General features: G+C 36.7%; 1 protein-coding gene across 1 annotated transcript; it reads left to right on the forward strand.

Moving 5' to 3' along the window:
* Positions 1 to 897: 897 nt before the first annotated feature.
* On the forward strand, positions 898 to 17202 carry ZNF529 (zinc finger protein 529). The gene is made up of 5 exons (XM_057533320.1): positions 898 to 924; positions 3581 to 3637; positions 6505 to 6598; positions 7840 to 7966; positions 15744 to 17202. The coding sequence occupies exons 1-5, from the start codon at positions 905 to 907 to the stop codon at positions 17147 to 17149; spliced, it is 1704 nt and encodes a 567-aa protein (XP_057389303.1). The 5' UTR covers positions 898 to 904; the 3' UTR covers positions 17150 to 17202.
* Positions 17203 to 17500: the final 298 nt, after the last annotated feature.

The following is a 17500-nucleotide window of genomic DNA, read 5'->3' on the forward strand; positions in this document are numbered from 1 at the left end:
ACCATGTAGCCAGTTGGGTCTAGCTGTAGAGGGATGGCCATCAGAGTGAAAGTCATGAATTTCACTCCTATAATGAAAGTTCCCAATAGAAAAGTACATACTGAATCCTTGGATTAGCATTTAGGCCTGCACTTGCCTTCAAGACAGGCTTCTGGGAAGACATGAGGGGGAGGGCACAGGTGTAGAATCCCTTCGTGGGTTAAACTCCCTTGGATGCATTATGGAGGCCATTTACACCTTTCAGAACTACAACATTCCCTGAGCTGTGTCCTGTAGAAACTGCTGTGAACTTAGATTCCAGCTCTGGGCATAGGTGATGCTTACCTTTTTCTCTGATACTGGTAAAAGTCAGCATTCTATTTTCACTCTTACTTCCATCCGCTTGTATTTGTGGTGGGTGATGGGTCATGTCTGATGGTGGACAGTGTGTTCACCACAACTCTTAGCCAGTCCTGAGTCTCACAAGTCCCATCTTCTTGGTCCTGTAGCTCTGCAAGTTCTGAAGTGGAGAGCATTGCTACTAACTTAATGGCCCATACAAGGTCAGTTCGTGTTTGCTTTTTGTTGTCATACATTTTTGTTTTACAGAGCATAGAATATTTGCTTTCCTTCCTTTAAACTTCCCTACCTAATTGTGACTTATCAATTTTCCTGGTTCTTGTATATAATATCACATCTGCAAATAGTGACAGTTTTGCTTCTTTTCTCATTTGGATGTCTTTTATTTCTTTTTTCTGTTCTCTCTCTCTTTTTTTTTTAACATGTAATTGCTCTGGCTAAGACTTCTAATACTGTATTGAATAAAAGTGGCAAGAGTGGGTATCCTTGTCTTGTTCCTGATCTTGGAGGAAAAGCTGTCAGCTTTTCACCATTAAGTATGGTATTTGCTGTGGACTTGTTATATATGACCTTTGTTATGCTGAGGTATGTTCCCTCTATATCCAGTTTACTGAGAGTTTTTATCATAAATGGATGTTTAATTTTGTCAGATGCTTTTTATGCATCTATTGAGATGATCATGTGTGTTTTATCCCTCATTTTGTTAATATGATGTATCACATTAATTGTTTTGGGGATGGTGAACCATTCTTGCATCCATGGAATAAATCCCACTTGGTCACGGTGTATGATCCTTTTAATGTATTTTTGAATTCAGTTTGCTAATATTTTGTTGAGAATTTTTGAACCTGGGTATGTATTTCTTCTTTTGTTTCTGCAAAAAGAATTACATAAGTTTGCCACATAAGTGAGACAAAGTCACAGTTTTATCACACTTCTAGGCATGTAGGAATAAGTAGAAAGTGCCAGTGGTCACCATGTGATTTGACATATCTAAGTTTTCAAAGCTTTGGGGATTACATAGATATCAAATAAACAATTAGCAGGAGAAGAAATCATGAATTAAGACTGCTGATCAGAGATTCATGGTTTTTTAAGAAGTGGTGGTTTCTTTCAGAGGACATAGGAATGATCTGGGAAATCCAGGTATCATACAAGACCTCATTATACAAATTACACTTGAAAGGACAGTTTTATAGAAACAGAAATAAATATGCATGTAACTCTCTGTGTTGGACAGAGGAACAAGATAAAGCCTTTTATGCTCAAATTGTCACATATTAGATAGATTCTAGTTATATGTCTGCAGCTTTGTGTAGAGGGCAAGGAGATATATCCTTTCATTTTTGAGAATCTTTGTGACAAATATTATTGAGGAAAAATTGTAATCTCAAGGCTGGACTCTGAAATGAGTTAACATTATAAGAAAGAACAGACCCCAAAATCTCAAATTTCGCTGTAGCACAAAGGTGAAGCATAGAGGGAATTTTTAAAAAATAATGAAACAAGGGATGTGAAATATTCTTTACCATTTCATAAATTAGCAGACAGCTTTTATTAGGTATCATTAGGTGCTTTTTATATGGCACTGAAAATGCTTTATGTCTTTTATTTAATTTGATCCAGACAGCAACACTTTGAGGTAGGTCATGTTGTTATTTCCATTTTACTGATGAGGAAATTAAGGCAGTTAAGTAACTTAGTAAAAGGTTACACAATAACAGCCAAAGATAAGATTTGCAAACTGAATTTTGGATGATAGATTTTATGTTCTTTATCATGATAGTACACAACCTCCAATTATTTTAAAAATCTGATTGTTTGATGAGTAATTCATCAAAATTTTTTCCCCCAACATTTAATATGAATCAATGTTATCATTGTTAAATACTGCATAGATATTGCTAACATATAGCTCACCACACTTTAACCTGTTGTCTATCCATAGATATTTAGAATTATCATAAACTACGCTGATGTAGATCATTGTTATAGAATTTTGTCTACTTTTTTATCTGTTACTTAAGGAAAAATTTCCAGAAGTTGCATTTACAGATTAAATATTTATTAAATGCCTGTAATATGCCAATTTTATTCATGTTATTGGTGTGGATATTAGCATGAAAGAGACATAGTTGCTATCCCTTAACTTGTTTATAACTGAGCACATAATATAAACTGTGAATAGGACTAAAACTATAGTAGGGTATGATAATGATCATTAAAGAAATTGGATGACATGCATTTGAAGTTGATGAGGAGAGACGTCATGGAGACAAACCCAAGGCTGTTAGGTTTTTACCAACTTACACTAAAGCCATGGATTGTCAGGGTTTACCAAAACCATCCTCAGATTGACGATTTGCTAGGACTCACAAAATCCAGAAAAACTGTTATGCTTGTGTTCATGGTTTATTACAGTCAAAGGATACAGATTAAGATCAGCAAAGAGAAAAGTCCAGGAGAAATTAGATGTGTACTTCCAGTGGAGTCATATAGACAGCACTAAATTCTGCCAGCACCATTTTGTAACAACACATGTGAAGTAGGTCAGGGAAACTCACCTGAGCCTTGATGTCCAGACTCTTTATTGAGAGTGAGTCACACAGTCATGGAGCAACTGTGTGACTAGCTTAGCTGCTTCAGACGTCAAATTGATACAGTGCATCCCAGGACCCCTGGCCAACAAAAATAGGTGTTTACCATAAATCACATTTATAGCATAAATTATCTGTCTGGCATAGCCCAGATATGCTCTTATCAAGCAGGATATTGTAAGGGCTCAGAGGTTGTCTCCCAGGAGCTGTTCAAGGGCCATTCCTTTCTTTGGAAAGAGCAGAGTTTGGGTACTCCAGATCCACTGAGTTCATTGTTTACTGCACCCATGAGATATCCATGGACATGAATGGATTTAGTTAATAACTTTCATGCTTTAGTAAATTTTGGTAGGTTATAGATTGTTTCTAACTTGCCAGTGAACTACTACCCATGCTCAGATCTCACTCCATAAAGAAGAAATTCTGAACTAAAGAGACAAGAACCAGAGTTAGAACTGTCTTTGTAGTAAGAGGAATATGAGTTCAAAACTCAGCTCTGCCACTTTGTGGGTTTGGTTTTTTTCTTAGACGTAACTTAATGTAAACTATACAAACCATATTCTAAAGCTGGATTGTTTTTAACATTTATGTATATCTATGTAACCATTACACAGCTAAGATATAGCATATTTCCAACACTCCAGGGTGCTCCCTTCTGTTTCCTTCCAGTCATTACCAACTTGCCTTTACCCCCAACAAAGGTAACCAATATTCTTTTCACTATTACAATAGATAAGTTTTAACTAATTTGGAAGTTCATATAAATGGAATCGTACATTATGTACTTTTTTTTTTTTTTTTTTGCCATGCTGTGTGGCATATGGGATCTTAGTTTCCCAGCTAGGGATCGAACCTGCACCCCCTGCAGTGGAAGCACAGAGTCTTAACTACTGGACAGCCAGGGAAGTCCCCATTATGTACATTTTTTTCTGCCCTCTTTTGCTCAACCTCATGTTTATGAAAATCATCTGCTGTTTGTTCAGTTTTATTCTTAAGTAATCTTCCACTATAGGAATGTATCTCATTTAATTTATCCCTGCTTCTGTGGATGGATGTTTGGGTTGTTAACAGTTTCAGGACAGTGTAAAGAAATGCAGCTAAAATAATTCTTTTACATACTTTTTGGACGGAAAAACTCATTTCTATTGGGCATATACACAAGAGTGGAATTGCTAAGTCACAGTATATATGTTTCTTTAGTAGATTGTGTCAAATAGTTGCCCAAAGTAACTGAAATAGTTTACACTCAACAACAAGGGGTTTACAGTTGTAACAGGTGAAAAATGCATAAATTAACTTCTACAGTAGGGGTTAACAAGTTTTTTTTCTGTAAAGGACAGATATTAAATATTTTAGCCTTTGTGGATTACACAGTCTCTGTCACACCTACTCAACTCTACCATTGTAGCACATAAACAGCTATAGATGATATGTAGCTTTGGCATATTAATCCTGTTTATCACTTTTCATTCTCTTTATTTGAACCCGTGGATTCAGATTACCATCTGGATTCGTTTCCTTTGCCCAATGCAGCTTTTCTTCTACCTATCTCCTTTGTGTTATTATTGTCAAACATATTACATTTATATATGTTGCAGGCCCAATAATACATGTTATGTGTGTGTATATATATGTATATAATATTTATGTATATGTATACATATATATGAATTACTTCATACAGTTGATTTAAAAATTTTTTTAATTTATTTTTGGCTGCGCTGGGTCTTTTGTTGCTGCATGCAGGCTTTCTCTAGTTGCAGCGAGCGGGGGCTACTCTTCGTTGCAGTGCGCAGGCTTCTCATTGCGGGGGCTTCTCTTGTTGTGGAGCACGGGTTCTAGGTGTGCGGGCTTCAGTAGTTGTGGCTCGCGGGCTCTAGAGCACAGGCTCAGTAGTTGTGGCGTACGGGCTTAGTTGCTCCACGGCATGTGGGATCTTCCCAGACCAGGGCTGAAACCCGTGTCCCCTGCATTGGAAGGCGGATTCTTTACCACTGGACCACCAGGGAAGTCCTGGGAACTTTTCATCCATTATTTATTTGAATATATTAAAATGCACCTTTCCTCTTTTCTGTTACATTTATTACAGGTGTGTGCTTAATGGTGTCCAACATTTCTCTGATGCTCTTTTCATTTTTCTTCCTTGTGTTTTCTTCCTTTGTTCTTCAGATTGCATGATCTCTATCACGTTATCTTTAAGTTTTCTAGTACATTTTTTTCTGCCCAGTTCACATCTACAGTTGAGTTACTCTAGTGAAATTTTCATTTAATACTTTTCAACTCCAGAATTTCCATCTAGTGATATTAAATAACTTCTATCTCTTCACTGATTCTTTATTTGATATGACATTGTGATCATACCTTCATTTACTTTAAGCATGGGTTCCTTTGTTTATTGAACATATTTATAATGGCTACTTTGAAGTCTTTGTTAAATCTGGTTGCTTTCTCACAGGCAGTTTCTGTTGTCTGTTTGGTTTTGGCTTTGGTGTTTTTGGTTTATGGGTTATATTTTTCTATTTCTTCACCTGTCTCTTGTTTGTGGAAAGTAGATATTTTAGATAGTTGTTGTAACTCTGGTACTTTTGTCTACTCCTTCTCCCCAGGCTTGTTATTGTTATTTGCTTTCTTGTTTAGTGACTGGCTAGATTAATGAAGTGAAATCTATCTCCCCCATAGTGTAAATCTCTGATGTTGCTCCTTGGGGTATAGACTTTGCTATTACCACAGTTACCCTTGGATGACAGTGGTTTTGACAGGGCTGTCTTTGAGTGTCTCTTTACCTGACCACACCAAGCTGTTAGGATCCACTGATTGTGACTGATGGCACTATTGTTTTCAGTAATGCTGTGGGGTTACACTGCTTCACAGACTAATGAAATCAAGTCAATGTCTGAGATTTGTTCTGACAATAGGAAGGGCTCCCCAAGTATCTTTCTCTGATCCTTTCTGACAAACTAGCCAGCATACAGTTTAGCATTTATCTCCAATGAATTTTTCAATCTTCTCCCAATAGCCTTTCACCAAAATTTCCACTGTTTTTGTGAATGTCCTTACCCTTTCACACTCTGTTGCAAATGAAGGCAGTTCCTTTGGAGAGGGCTCTGGAGGGGATTGGGCAGCAGTCCTAGGTTTCAACTTGCCTCTCATGGCATGGAACTCCTGCCCTATGAGCCAAGGCAAAGACAGTTGGAACCCCAGTATTCTCAGCAGTGCCACACCCCAGGTACAGCCTACAATTCTTGTGTGGCTACTAGGCAGAAGAAAATTTCCATTCCTTCATTGCATTTGCCTGAGCAACAGGTAGCTGGGGGCAGAATGAGAAATGCTGATGTTCTACTCCCAGGAAGATAGTTATCTGACTGGGAACAGGGCTTGAGTGGTGAGGAAGTTTGTGTCCTTGGCTGTACTAGTTTGCAATGGAATCTTTTTCTGACTAGGATGGGATGGACAAGGAATGGTGCAGGTTAGATTAAGATACTGCAGACTTTCACAGTTCTTAATAAGTTTTAGTAGATTTACAAATGTTTCTTCATTTGCTCTATGTTTTTATATATAATTTTACCAGTTTCAATGGGGAGCATGTCGGTGGAGCTCCTCATGCTGTCATACCAGAAGTGGAATTCCCTGATCAATTCTTTACAGTTCTAACCATGGACCATGTAAGTTGCTATTTCTCTCTCCTTTGTGAACATTTCATTTGTCTGAATCTTCCCAGAAAGCAGACCTAAGAGCCTGCCCCACATCCCCATAAAAATCCCCATTTTCACTTTCTAGTGAGAGTTGGAGTCAAACAGCACACTGTACCTCCTATGTGCCTATCTATTCTCCAAATAATGTTCAACATTCCTATGTGTTCAGTGTTTTGTTCAGAGCAGCTATAGGGTAGAAATGGAATCCCTAGATGGAGGCATTTACCAGCCTTTTTCATACTCTTGGGTAGAGAAAAAGAGCAAATGGATCCATTTGATGACATATGGGCAAAGTCTGTACTTCTGAACAGACCTATTTTTCCAGGTAGACTGGATTTGATGTTGACTAGTCTCAGTCAGACATAAATAGTAGATTACTGTAGATTTCAGAATTGGAGGAGATCTTATCCAACTTATGTCTAAATATAATTAAGGCTGATATATTTCCACCAAGCAGACTACTCTGTAGCCACTAAAAAGCACTTAATAAATAATTTTTCATTAGAAGTTACAATTCTTATATATTGTGAAATGGTGATTAACAGTGATGAACTTGGGGTTTTAAGAAATTTTAAAATATTGTTCATATCCCATTTTCTAAGCTAGATATTTTTCCTTTACAGAGGAACGAGGGTGTAGAAATTCACTATTATTGATAATTCATTCAGCAGGCATGTAGCATGCAGCGTTCATGTATACACTATTTCTTTTAATTTGTAAACTGATTATTTTGTTTATTTCCAGACGTGCTTATCTAAGGAATCCCATAGCATGCAGGAAGATTTCTCTGAATCAAAAGGATTCTTTAAAGATCTGTAGATAGTCTGGTTTGGAAGCATTAATTTCCTTACTTCCTATACCATAGGCTTCTACCCCTGGCCAATGTACTTACTATTAGACCCCTTCCTGTAATGCAATTCTTTTTCTTTTTTTTTTAAATTTATATTATTGAAGTATAGTTGATTTACAATGTTGTGTTAATTTCTGTTGTACAGCAAAGTGATTCAGTTATACAGATATATATTCTTTTTCATATTCTTTTCCATTATGGTTTATTACAGGATATTGAATATAGTTCCCTGTGCTATACAGTAGTCCCTTGTTGTTTATCCATTCTATATATAATAGTTTAATTCAATTCTTTATTTCTTACCTTTTACTCAAAAATGTTTCCTTCAATTTTACTTATAATATGTGGTTTGTTGTTTCAGGAATTGGTGACATTCAGGGATGTGGTCATCAGCTTCTCTGAGGAGGAATGGGAGTATCTGGATTCTGCTCAGAGGGACTTGTACTGGGATGTGATGATGGAAAATTACAGCAACTTGGTCTCACTGGGTAAATTTAGCTGTTTACATAATTTAGAATATGCTCTATAGAATATCAGTTGACATTCAGTGAACTCAAAGCTATCTTTTAAGAAACTAGATGAATTTCTTCTCCCAGTTTCCAAAGGCATGGATTGAGCATGGTGTTGGAGATGACAACTCCATTAAGCATCTTCCTCATTCTTCATGTAATTTCTATGAAGTCCCTTCTCAGTCTCTTATAATTTCTACCTTCATTTATTTTTGGCTGTGTTGGGTCTTTGTTGCTGCGTGTAGGCTTTCTCTAGTTGCAGTGAGTGGGGACTACTTTTCAGTGCAGTGCGCATGCTTCCCATTGCTGTGGCTTCTCTTATTGCGGAGCACGGGCTCTAGGCACGCAGGCTTCAGTAGTTGTGGCACGAGGGCTCAGTAGTTGTGGCTCACAGGCTGTAGAGCGCAGGCTCAGTAGTTGTGGCACATGGGTTTAGTTGCTCCGTGGCATGTGGGATCTTCCCAGAACAGGGCTTGAACCCGTGTCTCCTGCATTGGCAGGTGGATTCTTAACCACTGCGCCACTAGGGAAGTCCTTGGATTTGACTTCTAGGATACATACACTGTATCCTTTGAGAGATCTATTATATTGTGTTTGAGCCCAGAATTGCTAAAATTTCTTTATTACTTTCTTACCCACCTTCTGGGAGAACAGCTAAGATACTGTGTCCTGAGTTGTTATGATTATTAAAAGAATTTGTGTAATTTATATTGTTACATTGGCAAATAGAAGTCATATTCATTGCCTGACACAAGTGTTGTCTTACACCTGCTATGGGGTTAAAGAACTTTGCATTTAATGTTGTCAGTATTCCAGCAAGGACCTTTTAATGTTTTAGAAAGCTCCTTGTTTTCCTCTCAGCTCACATAGTTCTTGCCTTGTACCAGGCCCTGATTTAAGCCCTTTTAATATACTGAGTTATTTAATTCTGCAACCCTATGGCATAAATACTACTTGCATTATTGTTCTTTGAAGAGATTGCTAAGACAAAGAGTATTTAGGCTACCCCTCCAGGGTTACATAGCTAGTGTCAGAAGCAGGTTTTCTTACCCAAGCAGTCTGGCACCACAGTTGATATTCTTAGCTGTTACAACATACTGCCTCTCAAGGCAAAGAGATAGCATGGGTTTAAATAAAAGAAGACACTTCTTTACCTATCTGGTAAAGTATTTATACAGCTAGCCATTAACAATCAAAGACTATGATGGGCTAAAGTATACTAAACCAATGAAAATCAACAAATCCATAATGATACATAAATAAGAGGTCAGAAAATTTATACTCTCTTTATACTTTGTAATTCTATGGTCACTCTAAGGTGAATGTTCTTTCAATCTTCTCACATTTCTCTTCTCTGAAGTCTTTCATTTCAACCTCATTTATTAAAAACTTAACCAATTCTCAAAAGTGTTTTTTAGAATTGGTTCTGATTCTTATATATTTCTGTATATTATGTTACATTTCTTTGTTGTAAGCAGGGTGTTCCATTTCTAAGCCAGTTTTGACTGCCTTATTAGTGGAAGGGAAGTTGCCCTGGAGGGTTACAAAGGATGTGACAAGTAAACAGGGCTATGTGAGTGAGGACTTGATGAAGCAAGGAAAACCATCACCAGAGTAAAAAGCCCAGCCTGTCCAAGAGGAGGTTGGCCCCTGTGATGTTTTGGGGAAACTCCCTTTAAACCCCTATGGGAAAAAAGCCTGACACTTGGGGAAGAAAATTAAGATCTTTCCCAATTCGACCAACATTTCCTCTAGTTCCTCTTGTATTTAGACTTACATAAATGTCTTCACTGACAAAAAAATCTTGGTCATTTATATAATCAACACTTAATCAGTGTCTACAGTAAGATAGATATTGTGTTAGCCCTATAAGTACAATGGTAAGAAAGACCAATACAGATCTTAATGTCATGGAACTAACATACTAGTAAGTGAGATATATAATAAATAGGTAAATAGATGATTAGAAGATATATCATGGATAGTGATATGTGCTATGAAGAAAAGTAAGCAAAATAAAGGGATGAAGAATGATGGAACTAATTCAGATATTATGGTCAGAAAGGGATCTCTGTGGTCCTATTTTAGCATTCTATGAATATACAGTTCCTCATCAACAATTCACTTAATGCTTTTTACAGTTGAAAACCTTCATTTAAATCAGTGTTGTACTAAGTCCAACATTCCTTCTAATACATTTAATTAGTTACCCTCATGCTACTTGATAAACTTGAAATCTAATGGAAAAGGCAGCAAGTGTTTGATTATACTCTTTATATGATTGTAACTAATTAGCCACCTCAAATGGTGCACTTGAAATTTTCTGACCTCTTATTTATGTATCATTATGGATTTGTTGATTTTCATTGGTTTAGTATACTTTAGCCCATCACAGTCTTTGATTGTTGATGCCTAGCTGTATAAATACTAATTCCTTATGGATTTTTGTGTACCTTTGACTTGATTCTTTATTCTTTGAATTTACTAATGCTTTCTGAAGCTTTCCCAGGCTCACCCTATACCCTCCCTATCCCAGACCAAACACCTGAATTGGTTAAGAGTTCTTCTGGTCTTCCATGTTTTATGTGTTTTGTTCCTTTTTAAAAAATTAATACTAGCTATAAATTTTTAGTTGTTTAGTTAATGTTTTAGTACACAAAGTACTTTTCACCCTCTTTTGATTCTTGTATTGTCAAAATGGTGGTCTCCTTCGATGATTTCTGTGTCTTTTTGTTATGATTCATTAATATTATAAAACATTCTTGCTTCTGTCACAACAGTCAAGGGCACATCTTCTACCTTCCCTGCTCCAGGTCATGACTCAGATATTTACTTTAGGAACCCTGGTTCATTACCTGGTTTATTGCCACAACCTGGGCAATAGGCATGCTTATGATTTTTTGTTTCATGGGAGGTAAGTCTTTGACAATTTTATCTCTTTCTAGCAAATTGTTCTTTTTTCAACTTTTATGGCTTCTGGGGTTTTCAGTATTTATTTACCTAGAAAATAATTCATAAGTCAACATTTTCAAATTGATTGGTATACGAGTCTTATAACATTAAAAAAATACCCTCTGTGATGGTTCTTTCACTTGTCATTTACTTTTTTTTTTAAATAGGTCTTTATTGGAGTATAATTGCTTCACAATACTGTGTTAGTTTCTGTTGTACACCAAAGTGAATCAGCCATATGCATACATATGTCCCCATATTCCCTCCCTCTTGAGCCTCCCTCCCATCCTCCTTATCCCACCCCTCTAGGTCATCGCAAAGCACAGAGCTGATCTCTCTGTGCTATGCTGCTGCTTCCCACTAGCTAACTACTTTACATTCTGTAGTGTATATATGTCGATGCTACTCTCTCACTTTGCCTCAGCTTCCCCCTCCCACCCCGTGTCCTCAAGTCCATTCTCTATGTCTCCATCTTTATTCCTGCCCTGCAACTAGGTTCATCAATACCATTTTTTTTTTTTTAGATTCCATGTATATGTGTTAGAATATGGTATTTGTTTTTCTCTTTCTGACTTACTTCACTCTGTATGACAGACTCTAGGTCCATCCACCTCACTACAAATAACTCAATTTCGTTTCTTTTTATGGCTGAGTAATATTCCATTGTATATATGTGCCACATCTTCTTTATCCATTCGTTTGTCGATGGACATTTAGGTTGGTTCCATGTCCTGGCTATTGTAAATAGTGCTGCAGTGAACGTTGTGGTACATGTCTCTTTTTGAATTATGCTTTTCTCAGGGTATATGCCTAGTAGTGGGATTGCTGGGTCATATGGTAGTTCTATTTTTAGTTTTTTAAGGAACCTCCATACTGTTTTCCATAGTGGTTGTTTCAATTTACATTCCCACCAACAGTGCAGGAGGGTTCTCTTTTCACCAAACCCTTTCCAGCATTTATTGTTTCTAGATTGTTTGAGAATAGCCATTCTGACTGGCATGAGGTGATACCTCATTGTAGTTTTTTTTTTTTTTTTTTTTAAAGCAATCCCTCCAGGACATCCTTTTTTTTTTATTAATTAATTAATTTTTTTAAAAAAAATTTTTGGCTGTGTTGGGTCTTCGTTTCCGTGTGAGGGCTTTCTCTAGCTGCGGCAAGCGGGGGCCACTCTTCATTGCGGTGCGCGGGCCTCTCACTATCGCGGCCTCTCTTGTTGCGGAGCATGGGCTCCAGACGCGCAGGCTAAGTAATTGTGGCTCATGGGCCCAGTTGCTCCACGGCATGTGGGATCTTCCCAGACCAGGGCTCGAACCCACGTTCCCCGCATTGGCAGGCAGACTCTCAACCACTGCGCCACCAGGGAAGCCCTCATTGTAGTTTTTATTTGCATTTCTCTAATAATTAGTGATGTTGAGCAGCTTTTCATGTGCCTCTTGGCCATCTGTATGTCTTCCTTGGTGAAATGTCTATTTAGGTCTTCCATCCATTTTTTTTTTTTTTTTTTTTTTTTTTTATTTTATAGCTACTTTATTTATTTATTTATTTATTTTTGGCTGTGTTGGGTCTTCGGTTCGTGCGAGGGCTTTCTCTGGTTACGGCAAGTGGGGGCCACTCTTCATCGCGGTGCGGGGACCGCTCTTCATCGCGGTGCGCGGGCCTTTCACTATCGCGGCCCCTCCCGTTGCGGGGCACAGGCTCCAGACGCGCAGGCTCAGTAGTTGTGGCTCACGGGCCCAGCTGCTCCGTGGCATGTGGGATCTTCCCAGACCAGGGCTCGAACCCGTGTCCCCTGCATTAGCAGGCAGATTCTCAACCACTGCGCCACCAGGGAAGCCCTCTTCCATCCATTTTTTAATTGGATTGTTTGTTTTTTTGATATTGAGTTCCGTGAGCTGTTTGTATATTTTGGAGATTAATCCTTTGTCTGTTGTTTCATTTGCAAATATTTTCTCCTATTCTGAGGGTTGTCTTTGTGTCTTGTTTATGGTTTCCTTTGCTGTGCAAAAGCTTTTAAGTTTAATTAAGTCCCATTTGTTTATTTTTGTTTTTATTTCAGTTACTCTAGGAGGTGGGACAAAAAAGATCTTGCTGTGGTTTGTGTCAAAGAGTGTTTTTCGTATGTTTTCCTCTAAGAGTTTTATAGTGTCTGGTCTTATATTTAGGTCTTTAATCCATTTTGAGTTTACTTTTGTGTATGGTGTTAGGGAGTGTTCTAATTTCATTCTTTTACATGTAGCTGTCCAGTTTTCCCAGCACCACTTATTGAAGAGGCTGTCCTTTCTCCATTGTATGTTCTTGCCTCCCTTGTAAATTAGATGACAATATGTGTGTGGGTTTATCTCTGGGCATTCTATCCTGTTCCATTGATCTATTTTTCTGTTTTTGTGCCAGTACCATACTGTCTTGATTACTGTAGCTGTGTGGTATAGTTTGAAGTCGGGGAGCCTGATTCCTCCAGCTCTGTTTTTCTTTCTCAAGATTGCTTTGGCTATTCGGGTCTTTTGTGTTTCCATACGAACTGTAAAATTTTTTGTTCTTATTCTGTGAGGAATACCACTAGGAGTTTGATGGGGATTGCATTGAATCTGTAGATTGCTTTGGGTAGTATAGTCATTTTCACAGTATTGATTCTTCCAATCCAAGAACATGGTATATTTCTCCAACTGTTTATGTCATCTTTGATTTCTTTCACTTTTTATATTTGTTGATTATATTCTTTATATGTTCTCTAACTCATCACATTCTGATTCTATATTTATTGAATTCTCCTCTCAACTTTTCTTTAGGTAACTTTGTTCTTTTCTGTCTTCTTGAGTGGAATGTATACATTGGTTTTCATTCTTTCATTTTTATCAATATAAGTGTTTAAATCCTTACTTTCTATGTGACTAATATTGAGTTTCATAGATTTTTAATGTGCAATATTTTCAACGCCACCATTCCCTGAAAGTTTTGTAATTTCAGTTACATTTCCACAATAACTAAACAGTTATTTGATAGAAAGTTTCTTCATTTCTAAGTGGAAGTACTTTTAGTTTACTGATACTGGCATTCATTTATGATTTTATTGTTTCAGTCAAATAATGGTGTTTGCATTATTTCACCTTAATTATACATAATTCAGTCACAGGAAATTATTTTTGCCTTTTATCATGCAATGTATATCAGTCACTTTGGATTTTCCTTAGGTTGTTCCCTCATCTGATTGCCAATCTCCAGCTAGGTCCAAGAGATCTTTTGTTACAAAGTGCCTTACACTCTTGCCCACCTCCACCACCTTTTACATACCATTCTGTTACCAAATTCTCCTTTTCAGCCACAGGTTTACTCAGAATTGCATAAGCTTTAAAATATGGGAAATACCTATTATAATATCTAAAACATTCTGATACTTTTTTAGGCAATATAGCAGTGGTTAGCTTTGAGAATAGGAAAATGGAAAGGAATACCTGGGAAAGAGCATAAAGGAAAACATTTAAATATAGACTAGGATTTCAGGAGGATAGAATCCTTAAATATAGACTAGGATTTCAGGAGGATAGAGCATAAAGGAAAACATTTAAATATAGACTAGGATTTCAGGAGGATAGATGAATAATAGTGAAAATGTTACTGAAGAGAGGTAAATAAAACACCATCTTTATTGGGATGAAGAAACTCATGGTTTTGCATAGGAGGAAATTAACAGCAGTGATGGAGACAGTATGCGTAGGTGGAGAGGCAATTGGAAAACAATCATTTATAAACACTATTATATATATGAATGTATCTTACTATATTATAAATTTCATGTATATAAATTTATATATATAAAATCACTAGTGTAGTGTGAGGTTTTAGAGGCATGGAGATTCTTATAGTTATATAATTATTTTGATAATTGTGTTCTCCAGTGACTTATTTTTGTAATATTGGCTTTTATTCTCACATTGCTTTCAACCAGTGACTTGCTTTTCCTGTAATTGTAAACTACTATGACCTTGGGGCTTGCTATTCAGTGGCACATAGAAGAATGATTTTATTTTTCCTTTTGGAGTTTAATAAGGAAATAAACAGTATGATAACAGAGAAAATTACAGATTACACAATTGAAAAAATGGGTATGAGGGCAAGGAACTAGATATTGGAATAGAGACATAGATATGAACTTACTTAGAGTCAGCTAGTACATCATTTCAGAGGGTGGTAACTTTTAGACCCGGACAACGAAAAGGAGGTAGTATATAAGGATTCCATTTCTGAGAAATGAAATATCTTGTGGGTATCTCTAAATGATAGGAAATGTGGTTTGATGCAGAAGGTGAAAATGATTAGGGGATAATGGAATAAAATGTTGTTTTACAAGCAGCACCCTGTTATTGATGGTAAAGTATTGGGATTATATTGTAAAAGAAAAAAAGAAAAGTATCAGAAAACTGTTAGTATGTATCGATAATCAAATTTTGATCTGTATTTGCAGTATCTCTACAAGATACTGATGACTAAATTCCACATCTATAGGTGTTGATTCAGTTTATCTGGATTAGTTCATGAACATCAGTACTTGACAAGCTTACTAGGTGATGATCAACACCAAAATTTCAGACCCACTGACTTAATCCATTTCTCTTAGCACAAACCTCACAACCTTATGTTATACTCTTATCATTCTCTGAGTTCTCTTTACCTTTCCTCAAACTTCATAACAGTATTTTAATCATTCACTTATACTGTGAATTATTTTCAGTTTTTCTCCTGTGCACTTCATAACTATTTTATCTTCATGACACACGAAAAAAGAAATTGTTTTTTCCCTTTCTTTCAGACTTGGAATCCAAGTATGACAAAAAGACTTTATCTACAGAGAAGGACATTATTGAAAAAAATGATTCTCAGTGGGAAGTAATAGAAAGTAGTAAATTAGTTGGTCTTGAGAACTCCATTGTCAGAAATGATTGGCAAAGCAAAAGGAAGATTGAAGTACAAAGACCTGAAGTGGGATATTTCAGTCAAATGAAAATCATCTCTGAAAAAGTGCCCAATTACAAAAATCATAAATCTCTTACATTACATCAGAGAATTCATGATAGTGAGAAGCCCTGTAAGGAATATGGGAAGGTCCTTAGTTGTGACTTAAACTTTGATGAATATGAGAAAATATATACTAGTGAGAAAACCTCTGAATGTAGTAGATATTGGAAAACCTTTGCAGTAGATGACCCACATACCCTACAACTGAATATTCATACTGGTGTGAAACCTTGTAAATGTATGGAATGTGGGAATGCATTTAGTTTTTATGAAGACCGTAGTGTACACTGTGATGATCAGAAGTGCTATAAATGTAAGCAATATGGAAGGATTTTTAGAAGAATTGAAAAAATCACTCCACTTCAAAGAATTCATGATGGTGAGAAACCCTATGAATGCACTTTCTGTAGGAAATCGTTTAGAGTGCATGCACAACTTACTAGACATCAGAAAATCCATACTGATGAGAAACCTTACAAATGTACGGAATGTGGCAAGGACTTTAGATTTCATTCACAACTGACTGAACATCAGAGAATTCATACTGGTGAGAAGCCATACAAATGTATACAATGTGAGAAGGTCTTTAGAATTAGTTCACAGCTTACTGAGCATCAGAGAATTCATACTGGTGAGAAACCTTATGCATGTAAAGAATGTGGGAAGACTTTTGGAGTCTGTCGAGAACTTGCTCGACATCAGAGAATTCATAGTGGTAAGAAACCCTATGAATGCAAAGCATGTGGAAAGGTCTTTAGAAACAGTTCATCCCTGACTAGACATCAGAGAATTCATACTGGTGAGAAACCATATAAATGTAAGGAATGTGGGAAAGCTTTTGGAGTAGGTAGTGAACTTACTCGACATCAGAGAATTCACAGTGGTCAGAAACCTTATGAATGTAAAGCATGTGGAAAGTTCTTTAGACTTACTTCAGCCCTTATTCAACATCAGAGAATTCATAGTGGTGAGAAACCTTATGAATGTAAGGTATGTGGGAAGGCCTTTAGACACAGTTCGGCCCTTACTGAACATCAGAGAATTCATACTGGAGAGAAACCTTATGAATGCAAGGCATGTGGGAAGGCCTTTAGACATAGTTCATCCTTTACAAAACATCAGAGAATTCATAATAGTAAGAAACCCTATGAATGTAAGGAATGTGGGAATGCCTTTAGAGTGGGCAGGCAACTTACTTGATATTGAACAAGTTGTACTGGTGAGAAGACTTTTGAATGAAAGACATATATAAAGCCCATTTGTTTCTGAGTTTCATTGGAAAAATCTGTGTATTTAAGTAGAAGTTATCGCAGAGATTCTACCTCTCTTAAATCTATTTCCAGACTTTATGGCCACTCTAAAACTAGAATTATTCATTCATAAGTGATATATACTTTCAGCTTTGTTCAATATCACCAAATATTTCTCCTTTTTATATCAATTAACGTTCTGAATATCTGTTTATGTAGGATGATGCCTATCAATCCATTTCTTAAATGCATGGGAAATGTATTTCCCTAATTATTAATTATTTGAGTTATTTTCATATGA

Source organism: Balaenoptera acutorostrata, chromosome 19, assembly GCF_949987535.1.
Source record: "Balaenoptera acutorostrata chromosome 19, mBalAcu1.1, whole genome shotgun sequence".
Taxonomy (NCBI): Eukaryota; Metazoa; Chordata; class Mammalia; order Artiodactyla; family Balaenopteridae; genus Balaenoptera; species Balaenoptera acutorostrata.

What these genes read in the sequence shown, in the direction of transcription:
- ZNF529 (XM_057533320.1), top strand. Translation starts at nt 905, where the DNA reads ATGACCTTTGTTATGCTGAG. An exon ending in ATGACCTTTGTTATGCTGAG is followed by an intron (nt 925 to 3,580) that starts GTATGTTCCCTC and finishes CCAACACTCCAG; the next exon opens with GGTGCTCCCTTCTGTTTCCT. An exon ending in CAGCAACTTGGTCTCACTGG is followed by an intron (nt 7,967 to 15,743) that starts GTAAATTTAGCT and finishes CCTTTCTTTCAG; the next exon opens with ACTTGGAATCCAAGTATGAC.